Source organism: Sinohyriopsis cumingii, unplaced genomic scaffold (assembly GCF_028554795.1).
Source record: "Sinohyriopsis cumingii isolate HCF-2022 unplaced genomic scaffold, ASM2855479v2 utg002964l, whole genome shotgun sequence".
NCBI lineage: Eukaryota > Metazoa > Mollusca > Bivalvia > Unionida > Unionidae > Sinohyriopsis > Sinohyriopsis cumingii.
The window spans coordinates 93,784-110,360 of record NW_028316353.1 but is presented as its reverse complement, the minus strand read 5'-3'; the positions used below and the strand labels follow the sequence as shown (position 1 = coordinate 110,360).

At 34.0% G+C, this 16,577-nt stretch overlaps 1 protein-coding gene across 1 annotated transcript; it reads left to right on the top strand.

The window, feature by feature from the left end:
* The first annotated feature begins 1,279 nt into the window (after positions 1-1,279).
* Positions 1,280-15,367, top strand: LOC149769949 (monocarboxylate transporter 12-like). Its single transcript, XM_089949624.1, has 5 exons — positions 1,280-1,529; positions 11,348-11,491; positions 12,873-13,661; positions 14,391-14,441; positions 15,157-15,367. Exons 1-5 carry the CDS (start codon positions 1,328-1,330, stop codon positions 15,339-15,341), a joined length of 1,371 nt encoding a protein of 456 aa, XP_089805750.1. The 5' UTR covers positions 1,280-1,327; the 3' UTR covers positions 15,342-15,367.
* The last annotated feature ends 1,210 nt before the right edge of the window (positions 15,368-16,577 follow it).

Genomic DNA, 16,577 nt, shown 5'->3' with positions numbered 1-16,577 from the left:
ATTTACAATAGTAAAGACATTTGAAATGATGTGTTGTTATTGCTTGTCAACAGCACTTGTTCTACTGCTTCGCCGTTTTGCTTGCTTTCTGATAACTGAAATTCAGTTTATATGCTAATAATGACCCCAGTCTGGCCAATTTATAATTGTTTTTTCTTGTGCCGTATCGCAGTCTTGGTGGGTAAGTGTTTTATTTACGCTTAACCAATCTACATTAATTCACAACTATATGTTATAACAGGCCATTTTCTATTCCAGTTGAATCATTTAACCGTTTATGAATATTGAAATTACCCTCATTCACGTTACCTCAGTGCAAAATGGGAGGAGTGGGGGGGGGGGATAATGTGAGGGATAGTTCACGTGATTCATAGCATCATTCGATAAAGTGAGTGGTTAAATCTATTAGCCTCATTATCGTGTTATCTTAAATAAAGTCAGTTGCATGTAATTACTTTGCTTGTGGTTGAGTTGATTCATTGAGAAACTTTAACTTTATTAAATGCTGATGACGTGAGGGCGCTTAATCTAGTTGTGCTACCCTCTTCCATTATTAGGTGAGAGTGGTTACCAAGGGAGAAATAAACACACTACACGAAATACCTCATTCTCAAATAAAATTATAGTGTGGTAATTAAACCGTTGATTTGTTTGCAACCAATGTTAGACTGTATTGGATCTTTGAGACAACGGGGACTTTCCAGCGACATTAAAGGTTCAAATATGTATGTCCTACGTATACTGCAACAATAGTCTTTAGAAAGCCTGAAAATTCTGAAAATATTAGATTAAGCATTTCTGTTAAATGTGTAAAATTTGACTGTATTATGTTATTGATTCTGCGATGCAATCTATATTATCGCTTACAACGAAAGTGTGAGCATTTTCAAACCAATTTATTGAAATATATTTCACTCAAATCACACTTCAGTGATTTAGGTTTATTGAAATATATTTCACTCAAATCACACTTCAGTGATTTAGGTTAATCCTTAGAATGCGCTCCAGTTCTGTGCAAATTTATTATTAATTTTATAACATATTTGAATATTCGAGGTGATTATCTAACAATAAAATGTCCATCTAGTACCCATAAGATAAAAATATAATCATGTATTGTGTTCAGTCCTTTGAAATTTATGAAATGTGTTTAATAAGTGTCGCCTGTTTATATCCTTTGCATGGCAAAGGGGCAATTTGCGGTCTCCTAGGTGCAATTTGATTTGGTCATGTGATACATACGACTCTTATATGCATACTTATTTCTTGCAGAGCGATATGTTCAATATTGTATATAAAATTTATCGTCTTCGTCACAGACAGGGCAATGATCCGGCGTCGCAGAGATGACATTGATGGTGGATGGGCTTGGCTGGTACTAATATCGGTCTACGCTGGCATATTCATGATCTCCACCTCAACCTTTATGGGTGGTATCCTTTACTTAGGGTTACTAGACCGATTTCGAGACGACGAGGCGAAAACTGCACTGGTTGGGGGCCTTAACACCGGCCTGCTCTCTCTGTTTGGTAAGATTTTTATTTTATGGTGCCCATGGGCACATATGAGCAAGGGGTGGGGTTGGGGCACTTGCACCCACCCACTCACCCCCGATTTCACCTCTAAATATGTTTTGGCATACATCCGTAAAACTTAATAGCTGCCAGCTACATGTTCCCAATTCTGTAGGCGCCCTGATGGTACCAGAGTGCTGTTTCTATTATTTATACTTCCTGTTCCTGTCAAAAATTGAAAACAAATTGTGATGTGAATTGATGAATTATGTACTCGATTTCGAACACTGTTCCATTTCTGTACGAGACATACTTACAGGGATTCGGCCTTTCCTTGAAATGTCGAACATCAAAAGGTTTGATATTTTTGTGAATTCAGACTGGTATCAAATAAAAATGTGAATTCAGACTGGTATCAAATATTTACGAGACACATGTGTACAATGTCCACTAAAGGGATGCGACTCAAACATGCCACCGATTTCTTGAGATGAGTTAATCCCGATGAATTACATTGTGCTATACAGTCTCACGATTTAATCTATTTTAAAGTCTTAGACGAACAAGAAAGAACTTGTAAATATCATATACCACCATATATTCGAAGTCGTTTCCGAAGAAAGACTTGAATTGCTCATACCAATGTCTGTATCCAATATAACTTCATCCTATTTAATTGTGAGCGTCTTACCGATGACTGCAGCAGTTTCCAAAAACGATGGAACTTTTCCATAGCCCCTACATGAATATTGGAAAAGCGTATCCTTCTGATTAAAAAAAATCTCTAAGTTACTAATTATGTTTTTTGATTTTTTTCTCACATAGGAAACGCGCGCGCGCGTGCGTGTGTGTGTGTGTGTGTGATTTGGATTTTTAACGTAGCTTAAACAATTTTTCAGTAATGTAGCTACGATATCAGCAATGTGGCAATTTACGGTGATGTCTAGCACTGGGTCATCATGCCGCAGAGATGTAGCATGATGTCCCACCCAGTGACATTATTCCTGACACCAGGTCAACCAAGCCGAACATTCCTAACACTAACTTCTTATTGCTGAGCACCTAGCGAGGTATATGTTAGTACCAGTTTTATAATTCTTTGGTATGATTCGGCCGGTGTTCGAACCCGCGACCTTTCGTATCCGAGGCGGACGTTCTAACCACTAGGCCACAGGAGGGGTCCATAGTAAACGAAAGCCATAAAATAAAACAGATACATAACTTGCAATTCTCTGCAAGATGACAGGAATTGAAATATGCATATCATCTACAATGGATCCTTAAATATACCAATGAGACAGTCTTCAAACATGGGCACAAATATCGCAGGATACCGTCAGGTATTAAATCATTGCGTACATTTTCTTCAACGGTTTCAAACAGGGATTTTGGTCACCTAAGACAAGGAGGCTCGAAGTGCAACCAACCTGGACGGTTGTTGTATATATCACTTTAGTTAAGAGAGATGAGCCAACCACCATCCTCATATGGTTGAATAATTCTATTCCATAAAAGACGTGAACAATACCCCTCATAAAGTAAATTTATGCATACAAGTAAATGAAACATTTTGAAATCATATCAATAGAACTTGGAAACAACGTACAAATTTACAAACATTAAATGGCAACACTAGCAGTAATAACCAGAGGAACAATTTCCAGTGGTTCAGCATTCACAGAAAGTAATTCACTCGATCATAATGGATCTAATCAGGAGTGAACAAGACATGATGTAAGAATCAAGGAATTACAGAAGAAAAACCATTGAGTTTAATAAACAGAATGAAGTCACTTGATTACTTAAAAAAAACAATGCTAATAGAACAAGGTTTAGTTACTCAATATCACAACATAGTATATTTCAATGAACCTTGTTGTCTTTGTCACCAATCCTGACGTTAATTTAGGAAAGTCTAGGAAACCTACATTTAAATATTTTTGCCAGATAGATAACTTTATGGGTATGTTGTTATTATTTCACTTCTGATAGGCACTAGTGTTTATATTGGCAATAAATAGCTTTGAAACAATTTATATATATATATATATATATATATATATAGAGAGAGAGAGAGAGAGAGAGAGAGAGAGAGAGAGAGAGAGAGAGAGCTGTGACGGCACCATATGTAAAACACAAACTCCTCGCAACATGAAAACGTTAGGCATCTCAGTCTCACACACCAGTGTATTACACACACATCTGAAATAGTATAAGACCTAAACTACAAGCTGCAGTTCTTCGGTTGGGATGTATGGTTACCAACGTCTATGAGAACAAATAAAACAGAGAAAGGGCCGTGGAGTAAAACAAACTGAGACGGTTAAAATCATAACTGCTAATGAACAAAACAAGGGTTCAGAAACTATCCAATCTATTGCATACTCGAATAAATTTGAAACCACACACGTTCTTTAGATCAGTCTTTATCGTATTCTTGTGCTCTTCCTTATAATTCTAGAACATGCAAAAGAGAAATCAAGTAATTTAACAAAGTCAGCATTATTAATGAGTAATAATAATAATAATAATACAAAGTATAATTCTTTCATCCATGATTTTCTTGAAAACGTTACCTTTATAGTAATATTTACTCAAAAGATAAGTCTATGAAAACATTTTAACGAAAATGATGTAGTACCAGCAGTTAATTAATATAAATGTAATAGTTCATTTTTGGTGAGAGAAGAAAAAATCATATTTAACTACACTGGAATATCCTTTTGATTGAAACTGGACGGTGATTAACTAGCTAAGAGATCCACCAAGTACCGATTATCGCCATAAGGTGAAAGAACGACCTTATTGTTCATGATATTGTCATCCTGATAGTGTGATCTAAATAAATTTATCTCTCGGTGAAATTTCATTTGTTTTCTTATTTTAATTTATACACATGCAATTTGAGCTTCTTTTTAGTAAGATGTATTGTTACAACTCTATGCTCTCAAACTTAAGTAACAGAAAAGAAGCAAAACCATCAGATTTTGTAAAACTTAACAAACAATTTAATTATTAAAGTCATAAATGAAAAATATGGAGGAACTTAGAATATAATGATGTGAATCTAATTAAGTCCTTATAAAGGTCTATGAAAGTTAAACGAGTGAAAAGTCCCTTATAATGTTCAATACAGGAAATGAACTGGTCCTCCAAGAACCGTGACGTCGTTAAGATGGCGTTGTCCAGAATTCTTTCGAATAATTTATAACAGTTCCAGAATAATTTAAGAGTACAAATAATAAGCATATTCTATCACCACTAAACAGTCCAAACAAATGTTTTTCCTCTCCAAAATTAATTTAGTACAGCATAAAACACATCTGCAGACTTACATCAGGAACACAAAAGGTGTGAATGAGTTTAAAAATCGGAATGAAACTGGATGCTCAACTATCGCCTTATATGCACCGTATATTTTTTGCGACTGTAGTTCGCAATAGACCCCATGTGACAAAATACACTATTGATTAACGACAAAACTACATACATTTACATGACCTCTTGTAACCAATGGGAATCCACATAATTCTTCTTGAAACTTCCATATCTCATTAGTCACTGAGAAAATACGCCATATGCGCCATTTTAAGTCTTATTAATACGATTATTATTACTAATTGTCAACACGTACGTAAACACCTATTTATAGATCCCACGTAATGTGTTTTCAATAGAGCCAAATTACGCACACAGTTTATAACAAAAATATTATATACAGTTTACGACCATGAATAAAAATTACGAAAATTATATAAAATCATATACCAGAAGTTACAGAAAATTAAGATATACACAACAGTATCTGAATACATCCGCTTATTTTTTCTGCTACGTGAGTCATAAAAATATGCAGCTCGCCCTAAACAAAAAAAAAACAACATATTGTACCCCAACACCACTCATCTCATCGTTAAATATTCTAGCAACTTCCTTGTTAGTTATTGTTTTTCATAGAGGATAACATTTTTGTTGTGGCTTGTGTAGTGAAAGATAATAGTTTCTTTCATATTATAACATAAGTTCTCTGTTTCAACGCTGATGCAGAGCATCTGTATCGGTAATTTTTAGCCTCATTTGTCACAATATTAGTTTTTCACCCTGTCGTAATAAAGTCATACATCAGCAATGTCTACCATGGTAAAAGCCACCATAAATTGGTTTGATAAATTTGTTTGCCATCATAAATTGATTTGAATAATTTTATTGTCTTCTTCCTTCAACTAACTAATGCCATATCGCCTTCAATTATTGTTTTCTTAAAAATGAAATATCCTTCTGAAGTTTCAAATAGTTCTATTTATTAGTGTGCATTCTTAAATTAGTTATCTTTTTTAAATGTATATCTATTTTCAGAAGACAGAATTAACCTATTATTTAATGGACTATTTTCGGACTTGTTTATTTTATTTATTTATTTTCCTTTTGGTCTTAAATATCTGTTATTTTAAGTGTATAAATGTCAACCAGAGCTCTTAATGGAACATAACTGATATATGAATATTTTAGGCTTATTCCACACCAGAAGTTATAATTTAAAAAATTGCGATAATGAATAGCATATTTTCTTTGTTTGTGAAGTATATAATAATTAAGGTACTGAAAATATTTGTTGTCATTTTATCTTCTGTAAAAAAAATTGTAGTGGAGATAAATTATCTTTACTAAGAATTAGTTTTTCATTTTCATATGCCAGACATAATCTTTAAACTAAAAGTGGAAATGTTTTGGTACTTCTAATTCTACTGTTTAAATTCCGCCAATGCAAATATCACTCCTAGACATTATTGTGTTCTGTCCTTTGTTTTGCCTGTTTAAAGTTTCTAAAAGACATCAGTATGTACGTAACACAGTCACGCCCATGTTTAATTCACGAGTCTATGATACAGTATCTGGCTTAGATTTGGCACCATAACCATCATTTGTTATTGCATTGTTGTTATTGATGAAATATTCTTTTTGTTTTTGCTCTGGAGTATCTCCTTGGTGTCATAAATACTGCTCCTCATTTTCAAGACTCAGTCTCATAACAGATATCATAATATGTTAGCAAAATTAATTATACCTTACTTACTTTCAAACTTGCATCGTTGACTAGTCATTGTGCATTAAAATAATGTGCTGTGTCGAATTTTTATTATTAATACACACCTATCTAAATTCTTCAAAAATATCGCATTATATGAAAGTATTTTTCGCTACATAGTAGTCGTGAAGATCGGCAAAAAAATTTTTTTTCAAAGTTTCATAACATCAGTTGGATATTGGTAATCTTCTGTAAATTTCTGGATCCGATTAATTTTGAATATGTTTTCTTGGTTGGTGGTAAGTAAGTTTAATTCAGTATTTAAGATGAATATATGTATTCGCAGAAACAAATATCTTTTCCAAACGTATTTCGAGAACTTGTTCACTTTGTCTTCTGGTTCGATTTTCTCAGAATATATTTGTTATATTTTTTCTGTCAGTGTCTTTACTAATATTTGTAAATTGCTCTATTAATTGACTCATGAAAAAATAGCTATCTAAAACTCTTTTTGTTCTTTTTACAAAAACATCTTTGCCGTTATTTTCAGATCTACAAAATATAAATAGTATGCGAAATATGCTTCTCGTCATTGCTCTACATAATTCATGCTTCTGGGTCTTACTTGGTACTAAGGCTGTGATAATTAGTTTATAACCGTATGAGATAAATTATAAACAATTAATGGAATATGTTTTACATTATATTATAACCAAAATTACACTTTAGGTATCGATAATCTCTATATTATCCAGTTAACATGATCATGATCTTTTGTTGTGTGTTAGCGGACGGCAGAGCGTGCTTCGTTAGTGTTTGCTTTGTTAATGTGATTACATTTGTCAGCTTTTCGTGGACCTGAATAATACATCTAATTAAAAGATAGTTTCTATCGTCCTTAGGAATCCCCTCTTTACAGACGCGATATATATCATGATCTTTTATTGTGTGTTAGCCAATGGCAGAGCGTGCTTCGTTAGTGTTTTCTTCGTTAATTTTGATCACATTCGTCAACTTTTCGTGGACCTGAATAAGACATTTAATTAAAAGATAGTTTCTGTCGTCCTTAGGAATCCCTTCTTCACATACGCGATATATATATTGTATTTGAGATAAGATCAATTATGATAATCTTTTATTCCTCTATTTACTGAAAAGAGTTATTGTCTCTTTTAAATATGACTGAAAGGTCTCCATTGAGTGTCTTTCTCGTTCTTTTATTCTAACTAGTTTTATCAGTTTTTCCACTGGTTTATAGACAATGACAGATATATTACATTCGTTTTCAAATGTTTTATCATTTACATATTTATTGGATATTTATTAAATCAATGTTAATATCATCAAATCTCTATTTTTCTGGCCCATAAGGATGATACATAGATGGATTTGAAATAGATTCTATTGAAAAGGGAAAAACATTTTTATAACTAATTTTTAATTTAAACAGGTTTTCATTTATCTAATCTGTTCAATCAATATATGAATGTCCTCCTGTTGGTATAAATTTATCAGCATGTAAAGTTATATATTTGTTTCTTACTGACTGTTCAATCAAAATATGCATCTAAACTAGCATCAAAAAGTTCTACAACTTTAAATTTTATTTTATTTGTGTTCCTTCTATTTTTCGCTGGTTCTTTGATATCAATCTACATGCTGATTTTAATGTATTCCATTGTAATTCCTATCTTTCAGTTAAAATGTAGGTGATCGTTTTGTTTTTGTCTGTTTTAGTGAGGTGTACGATTTTCCTATATGAAATTAGTATACAATCTATTTGTTTTATAAATAAGCAATATGCATCTTTTGTAGCTTCTCCACATTCACTGGCAAGTTTTGTCTGGTTGTATTATCTGATGTTTTAATCTACTACAGTATAGTCTTTCTCAATTAATGTCATGAACTTAGGTTAAAAAAACTCGTTTCCTTTATCAAACTGTATCTTTTTTCTGGTTTCTCGTTTAAAATACTTCTATAAAAGAGCCGTTTAAATCCTCTTCCGTTTTCGTTTCTACTTTATTATCCCAGGTATATCTTGAGAAGACATCTAAAACTGTCTAAATATATTTTTAATTATAGTTGAATCTTTTAAAAACTCTGACGTTTTCAACGTCTGACTAAAACTGCACGACTTACATAAACCTTCCATATTTGAATAGTTGTTTGGTCTGTTTGTATAATGTGCAAGTAGGCTGCTTTATAAGTCTGTCGTTTAGTTCAGATTATTTTAATTGTCTTTTCGATTTACTACTTTTATCCAATTTAATTTGAAGCCACAGTTGATTAGTATTTATGAAAGCATCTTAACCTTCAGTGTCATAATATAGATATTATAAATACTGTTTATGGTTTGAGTAAATTGACTTCGCTGTCATTTGATCAGAGAAGTAATGTTATAGTTTTAAACCTAGACTACAGCCAACTAAATTATTGGAGTGCACTAGTTGTCTTTGAGACAGGATCGTTTTTGTTTATTCAGTTCATATTAGTTGGTACGAATCATTGATCAACTGAACTACACGTTTGGTTTCACTCCGATTTTAGAACCAAGGTTTAAGATTAGAAACTAAAGACTGGTTGGTTGGTGAAGCTGTAGCGACTGACGAGCTACTCTCAAGCTTTAGGTGCACCGGGAGCTCTTAAAAACATTAATTATATCAATCTCAAATCATTACATTGACAAAGGGCTAAATGCATGGATCAGGAACTGGTTAGAATTAACAGGTGAGCTCAATTAATAGAACAAATATTCCATGGCGGAAACCCGAACACTCACCATTATGGCTGACAGCTCGAGGTTGGCAGCTCTTTTCTCTAAGCCACAGGAAGAACTCCAATGTCCTCCTAAAAATTAACATTAAGATAATTAGCTGATAAATCATCTAAAATTACGTTACATGTTTTATCAATGATACATAGTTTGACAATAATTGTAAATAATTATCACAGTTTCTTATTTTAATAAACATAGGTCTACACGAATTTCATACACTAAATACATGTAGGCTGCAGATTTACCATATCAAGGGAAAAAATGCATGCATTCACTATGTTGTTGTATTTAACGTATAATCTTCACATGTGCATGGATTTTAACCTAAATGTATCCAGATGTGCATTGCATTTTATTGCAAAGCGTAGTATTTAAATGAGTTTTCTCAGGATTAAATCATCTTATAAATGCTTAAAAATTAACTGCAGAAAAAGTTTTATTTATCAGAAACTACAGATTTATATTTGTTAGATTTTAATTTGAAATAAACATGTACTTTAGTAACAAATCTCAGAGAAAAAAACAGAGATCTTTACAAGTTTTCTTTTGCTGTGAAATCCTGCTTCTCTTGACAATTATTGCCTATAGTCAGTGTGTACACTGCTATTTTCAAATTCTAAGAAATTAAAATAGACAGACTATTTGTGAAATCCACAACCTTCATGAGAATTATTTACCTGGAAATTCTGAAATTTATTAATAAGTGTTACTTTGAAAAAAAAATGGGGATTCACGATGGCTCTTTTACTCTGTTTTCAGTGCTTGTTAAGTTTGGGTGGTCCATGGTTTTCCAAACAAATTTTATTTTCAGAACCTTTTTTTTGTTTGAGGATCAGCAGTCCAGGCTTGTTCAAACAATATCAGTCTCTTGGAGATTTTCATAAAATTTTGAAAACAAGCGAAGATCAGTGGGTCCGATTTTTGTTAAATTTTGAAAACAAGAGAAGATAAGTGGGTCAGATTTGTTTAAAAAATTTTTTGAAAGCATGTACCTCCGATCTCTTCAAAACACTTTGAGACCATGGTATTATTTTTGTCATTTTGACATGTCTGGGGTAGGAAGTAGCTACCCATGGGTTTTGCATCAGATTTAATGATCAAAAGCCTAAAATATTTCGTTACATTTTTAAGGTCAGTTGCCTCTTGAAAAGTCATTGACCAAGGCTTTTGATAGAAAATTTGTAAAGCCAGCGGTCTGGAGTTTTCTATAAAAAGAAAATTTGGAGAATAGTTTGGGGTGGCTTGTGGTTTGTTTATAAAATCTTGAAGGTCAGTGGCCTCGGGTTTTCAAAGAAAACAGTGGAGAACAGAAAGTGGATGGTCTATGGTTTTTAAACAAATAAAACATGATGGATGGTCATATGTCAGTTTAAATAAGCTTTTCACTGCAACCACTTTGCCGGTACAGTAGTGGGTGGACCGAACTCAGTATTTTAAAATAGCTCAAATTCAAAACAAGCTACCTTCGGGTAAAGCTGTACGCGATACTGAAACCAGAGTACATTTTCGTTCATATATAATGTATTGACAGTACTCCCAATTTCGTGACAAAGAGTGTAATTCAATATATACTAATTTCAAGTGAATTAAAGGTATTTTACATTTACGAAGATATGAGTGGTCCAGAAATGCACTCGTATGTGGATACAAAATGCAAAAAACATAACAAAGAACAACCATAGGTTATTATTTACAAGTGTAAGGCAACACTAATGTCTACTATGGTTTAAAAATATGAACAGTCAAGAAATGTATTCGTATAAGTTGATCCAAGTTTCAAGGCTGAGAAAAAATTTGGGTCGAATAAACTAGTTCTGCATCTTAGTGTTTAAGCCACGCTAACGCGTAATACCATCCAAAGTCATATGGGGATTTTTATTTTTAAAAAATACGAGTGATCCAAACATTTTCTAATATACTAATACGAGTCCTAAGATCTGCCGTATTTATACTGCTAATATAATGTTTGCAGCATTTTTCTTCAGCGAGTTGATACAAAACGGTTAAGCCATGTGTTTTGATTTTATACAGGTCCAGTGGCCAGTGTGGTCATCAGCACATTCAGCTGTAGAACTTCACTAATGATTGCCGGGATACTGACCACCTCTGCATATCTGTCAAGCGCTTACGTCAGAAGCATTGGGGTGCTTATTTTCACATATGGTATCATTGGAGGTAAGCCATCACACCAATGCGTATTAGGAAGGAGTTCTGGCAGCTGTTCGACTGAGCTTGATACCAGCGTAGAGACTGTATTTCTTATTAGATTTTGATCTGTTCTGATTTGTAAGTGTTAATAAGATCTATGAGGATATCTATTTATTCCTGTTATTGAGATTACCTGGTAAATATTACCAATGTAGAGGATTGATTTTGTATTAGATTTGATCGTCTTGGTATTGAATGTAAATCACGAGGATCTCTGAATTAAGTTCGATTATTCGTAACATTAGTGTAGATATGATGACGAGTTTTTGCATCTACATTAATGAGGATGTTTCCAAAGAAGAGGCTTTTGGGAGTTTGAACATACTTTGTTTACTGGTTCATATCGCCAAGCTTTAATACAAGTCTGATTATCAGTGATAAGTACGCTTATTAATGAGGCGTCCTGGCATCGGATTCACTCAGACTATTGTCCGCCATAGTAAAGTATTTATTTATGAAGAGATTTGATTTAACTTGGCACTCTGTATAAGCTTGCATGATTTAAATATCAATCAGTTTAGAAAATAGTAGAAATTTTCAATTGTAATTCTTAGAGTAATTTTGTGTCTAATGAACAAAGCTAATTTATACGCCGTATATCGAAATTTGGCATACAAGTTCTATTGTCATGGTCTCAGAGAAGTTTTATCAATTGTACTGCTGTACCATAATGTTGTGAGTAATTTTAGATTCATTTAGACCCCTTGGTAGAATTATCATCTGACAACATCTAGTAGAATTTAATATTTGGATGTTACCTTAATGTTCTGGTATCTGGCAATTTATGATTTTCCAGAATCGAATCCTTGGACGCAGGAATGCAAATTATCTTGCCTCATAACAGTCACTTGAATCAAAATTATATGAATCAAATATTAAACGACTTGAGACCCGAGTTTATGTAACGGGACACTGTATTTGTTCTTAGGAACAATCTGATCATGCTAGTTAATTGCGATTTAAGAACCGACATTGGGGGAAAAAAAATAATCTCATTTCCTCATCAATTACCCGATTCTCGAATTTTATTTTCTTCGTACATGAATAGCATGCAATTGGGCTACACAATATCCAAAGATTATCGAGGATTCTCTCATTTACAATTATTAATGAAAACCAAACAACTAAGGTACGCTATCAAAACTACACTTACTGCATGTAATGAGAAAATAGAATTATGCTTAGAATAGTAAAGTGTTGAGAGACAGACACAAGCACAGGTTAGCAATGTACCTAACATAACCAAAGATTCCAATATCTTAATACATTGGGTAAAAAAAAAATAACCAAAGTACTTTACGCAAAAACCATATTTTTTATCAAATAACAAAATAAGTTCTTTTTCTAGGTATCGGCAATGCGTTTGCTGCCTCGTGTTTTCCAGTAGTTTTGGGATACTATTTTGAGAAGCGGAGGAATCTGATGATTTCCCTTTCAGTGGCTTTTGTTGGAACAGGAATGTTTGCAGCCTCGCCTCTGGCAAGTTTCATCCTTGATACATATGGAATGAGTGGCGCATTTCTTATTTTGGGTGCCCTGAACGCCCACCTGTGCATCGTTGGAATGATTTGCCATCCCTCTAGGCTTGAAAAGGATCTCAAAGTTCAAAATCTCAAACGGCGACAGGAATTAGGGAAAGAAAATTGTATCACTGCTCTGAAGAAATATATCAAATTAGATTTATTAAGAAATGTTAAATTTATGATTTTCCTTTGCAGTACAAGTATGGTGAATTTAACATTATCTGTGTGTTTTCTGCATTTGCCAAACTATCTTCATATGCAAGGTACCAGTGAAGGAAACATCAATAGTGTCATGGAACTCTTTAGTATTGCTAACACAGCTGGAAGAATTCTCGGAGCATCAATAGTGGACAAAAGTGGACTGGACGCCATGACTATCTATTTGGGAACCATGGGTGTAGGTGGTCTGGTAGCCGTTTTGTTCCCTATATATGGCAGCTTAACCGGGGCAGAGAAGGCGTTTGCCATTCTAGTGGGACTATACACGGGAAGTCCAAACGCTATCATGACTCCGATCTTGATTTCATTGGTTGGTGTTGATAATCTTTCCCAAGCATTTGGACTGGCTTCATTTTTCTGCGGCATCGGTTACTCTCTGGGGCCACCGATTGCAGGTAATGTCTGAATCAGAGTCAGGTCAAGATTGTTCACTTAAATACCACGTGATATTATGCACGGGTTAATTTGTGATTATGGTATGGTTGAGAATTTACGAATAGAAAAATAAAATCTACTACAGTCTTTCATTTGGATGGATTAGATTTGGTAATAAAACTACCACATTGTGGCATTATTATCGTATATGATCATACCTATAACATCATTATCATACCTGTATCATGATTATCAATTATGTAACACAATTATCATACCTGTAACATCATTATCGAACCTATGACATCATTATCATACATATGACATCATTATCATATTATGACATCCTTATCATACTGTAACATCATGATTATACCTGTAACACCATTATTATATAAATAATATGATTATCATATCTATGACATCATTATCATACATTATCATACCTGTTACATCATTATCAAGTCCGATAAATCAGCCCCAAACCTGTACTGATACTGACTGACGGTTTAGGGCCCCTATCAATACTGGTTTGGGACTGATTTATAGGACCAATCATTATTATACCTTTAGTTTGTCATTATTATATTTATAACTTTAAAACAAATGAACAAATGTATGATGCAATGCCTGATAACGATTCAGTCTTAACAGGTACGATCGTGCTTGTATTCACACGTCCACCGAACCCAATCCTGTCTCACCAAAGTTAATCAAATTTTCTTTAACAATGTAATTTTTTTGTCCAGGATTGTTGCTCAGACACACGCAGTCCTACACGTGGAGCTTCATATTGGCAGGTATGGTTTTTACCTTTAATGCTTTTGTAGGTTTGGTTAGATACGGGTGACACCCAAATTTCCTCAGATGTAATGAATGATGACGTTCATCTGTCGAGACCTGACAGTCTAGCCGTTATTTTGTTCATGCATTTGTTAAGCAAATATTGAGGGAAGAGCATTTGAACTATAAGTAAATAGAAAAGATTTATGATAGAATAAATTCACAAGCATGTATGTATGTACGCATATGTGCGTGCGTGCGTGCGTGCGTGTGTGTGTATGTATGTGTGTGTGTGTGTGTGTGTGTGTGACCATATATCTCGACACATGTCCTGTTTCCTAGGAATTCTTTTAAAATAGGCACGTATTTACAGATGATCGCACAAAACTTGATGAGATATATATTTTGGATTTATCCCTAATCTTCTGTAGAAAGTGTTTCATCTAAAGATATCACTTCCTATGGTACTGATCGTATTGTGTGTTTTGACTGTGCCTTTACTATCTTGAAAATTTGGATGACTGTTACATTCTCTCCTTCCAGCCCTGTTTAACATAAGTCACTGAAATTCTTAGTCGCAAATCCTAGCAGACTGAAAGCTGAAAGACTATAACTATCTGGATATTGTTCTAGCTTTTTTCTTGTCACCTTATGTACGTATGCATTGTTCGGGGATTAGCGGGAAGAGGTAAAACTTACCCATCGCTCTAACAGTTTTAATTGACTTTGCAGGAACTGCTATGCTTATTGGGAGTCTGTTAGGAATGTTCTCTTCGTGCACCGGATCCGGAAGTAAAGAGATTTATTGTCTGCCCAGCACTGGAGACGAATCTACAGATCTTGATTATAGTAATGTGGCAGATTTAGATACATCCCCCAGTAACGTTAGGGAAGAAGTGTGTATATCTCTAAAGTAAGTGATGCAATAAAGTTTAAAAAAATCTTTTCTCGTTTCTCTTTAGATAGTTAAAACTATTGTCATATACAAGTCTGAGAGTACTTCAATGAAAGCATAATTTAGGCATACAACGGGATGGGGACTCTTTACTTGGAATAGATGACTCCATTATTTCCTCCTGAAAAATAGCTTGAAGATAAAGAGATGTGTCGATGGATTGAGAAAAAGAGAGAGAGAGAGAGAGAGAGATGGATGGATGGATGGATGGCTAAGTAAATGATGGATAGACGGACAGATATATTGAAATTATATATTAAAAACACTTGCAATGAAATTGCTTTGAAGAAAACAACATTTATACAAGGAACGACGGCACTACATACAATGCTAATTAATCTTGATGCTGTTTTTCAGCAGAATACTGTTTGGAAGATATTGTTACTTTTGTATATGACAGAGCCGGAAATCAAAACCTTGATCGTATGGAATGATAGGACGTCCCAATAAAGTTACAAACTAATCTTGCTTTCAAGGAATGTATTGCTTTTTTCTGTCCATTCCTGCTTAAGACGATTCTGCTATCACTATATTTTTAACTTTTCAGACAAAGCTGATTTCAGCATAACACAGGCCCGAGTTTACACATAAAAACAAACTGTAAACCACTCAAACTGAAGCAAGAAATTGACTGAAAAACCAAGCTTCTTTAAAGCATGCCATTTCAATACTGCTGTGGAACATAATGCAGAGGGCTCCGAATGGCCGAGTGGTCTAAAGCGCTCTCCGTTACGGATCACTGCCATCTCACCTCTGTCTGCGTAGTTTCGAGTCTCGGTTTCAGCCAATGTGGTTATGTGAAAAAGCTTGCCAGTAACTTCTCGTGGGTCGGTGGTTCTTTCCGGGGTTTTCCGGGTTCTTCCTAGACCATTAATACTGGCCGCCATGTATAGCCTATCGTGTGCTGAAAAATGGCGTTAAACCCTACAACAACAACAACAACATAATGCAGATAAATGCACGTACTGTGAATATGAAATATTTTTAATACTTGCCTAACATTTTTTCGACCAATCGTTCTTAAATTATACGTTTTTGATCCATTATTTACTAGGATAGGTTCTTATTGGGCAATTTGTATTAAGTAGTCCTAGATAAACTCAACAAAAGCTACACGCAGAATTAATTTCATCTTATGATGGAAAGTTAATTGGTATGCTGGGACAGTGTTGAGTTCTATACATTTTATGGTAAAAAC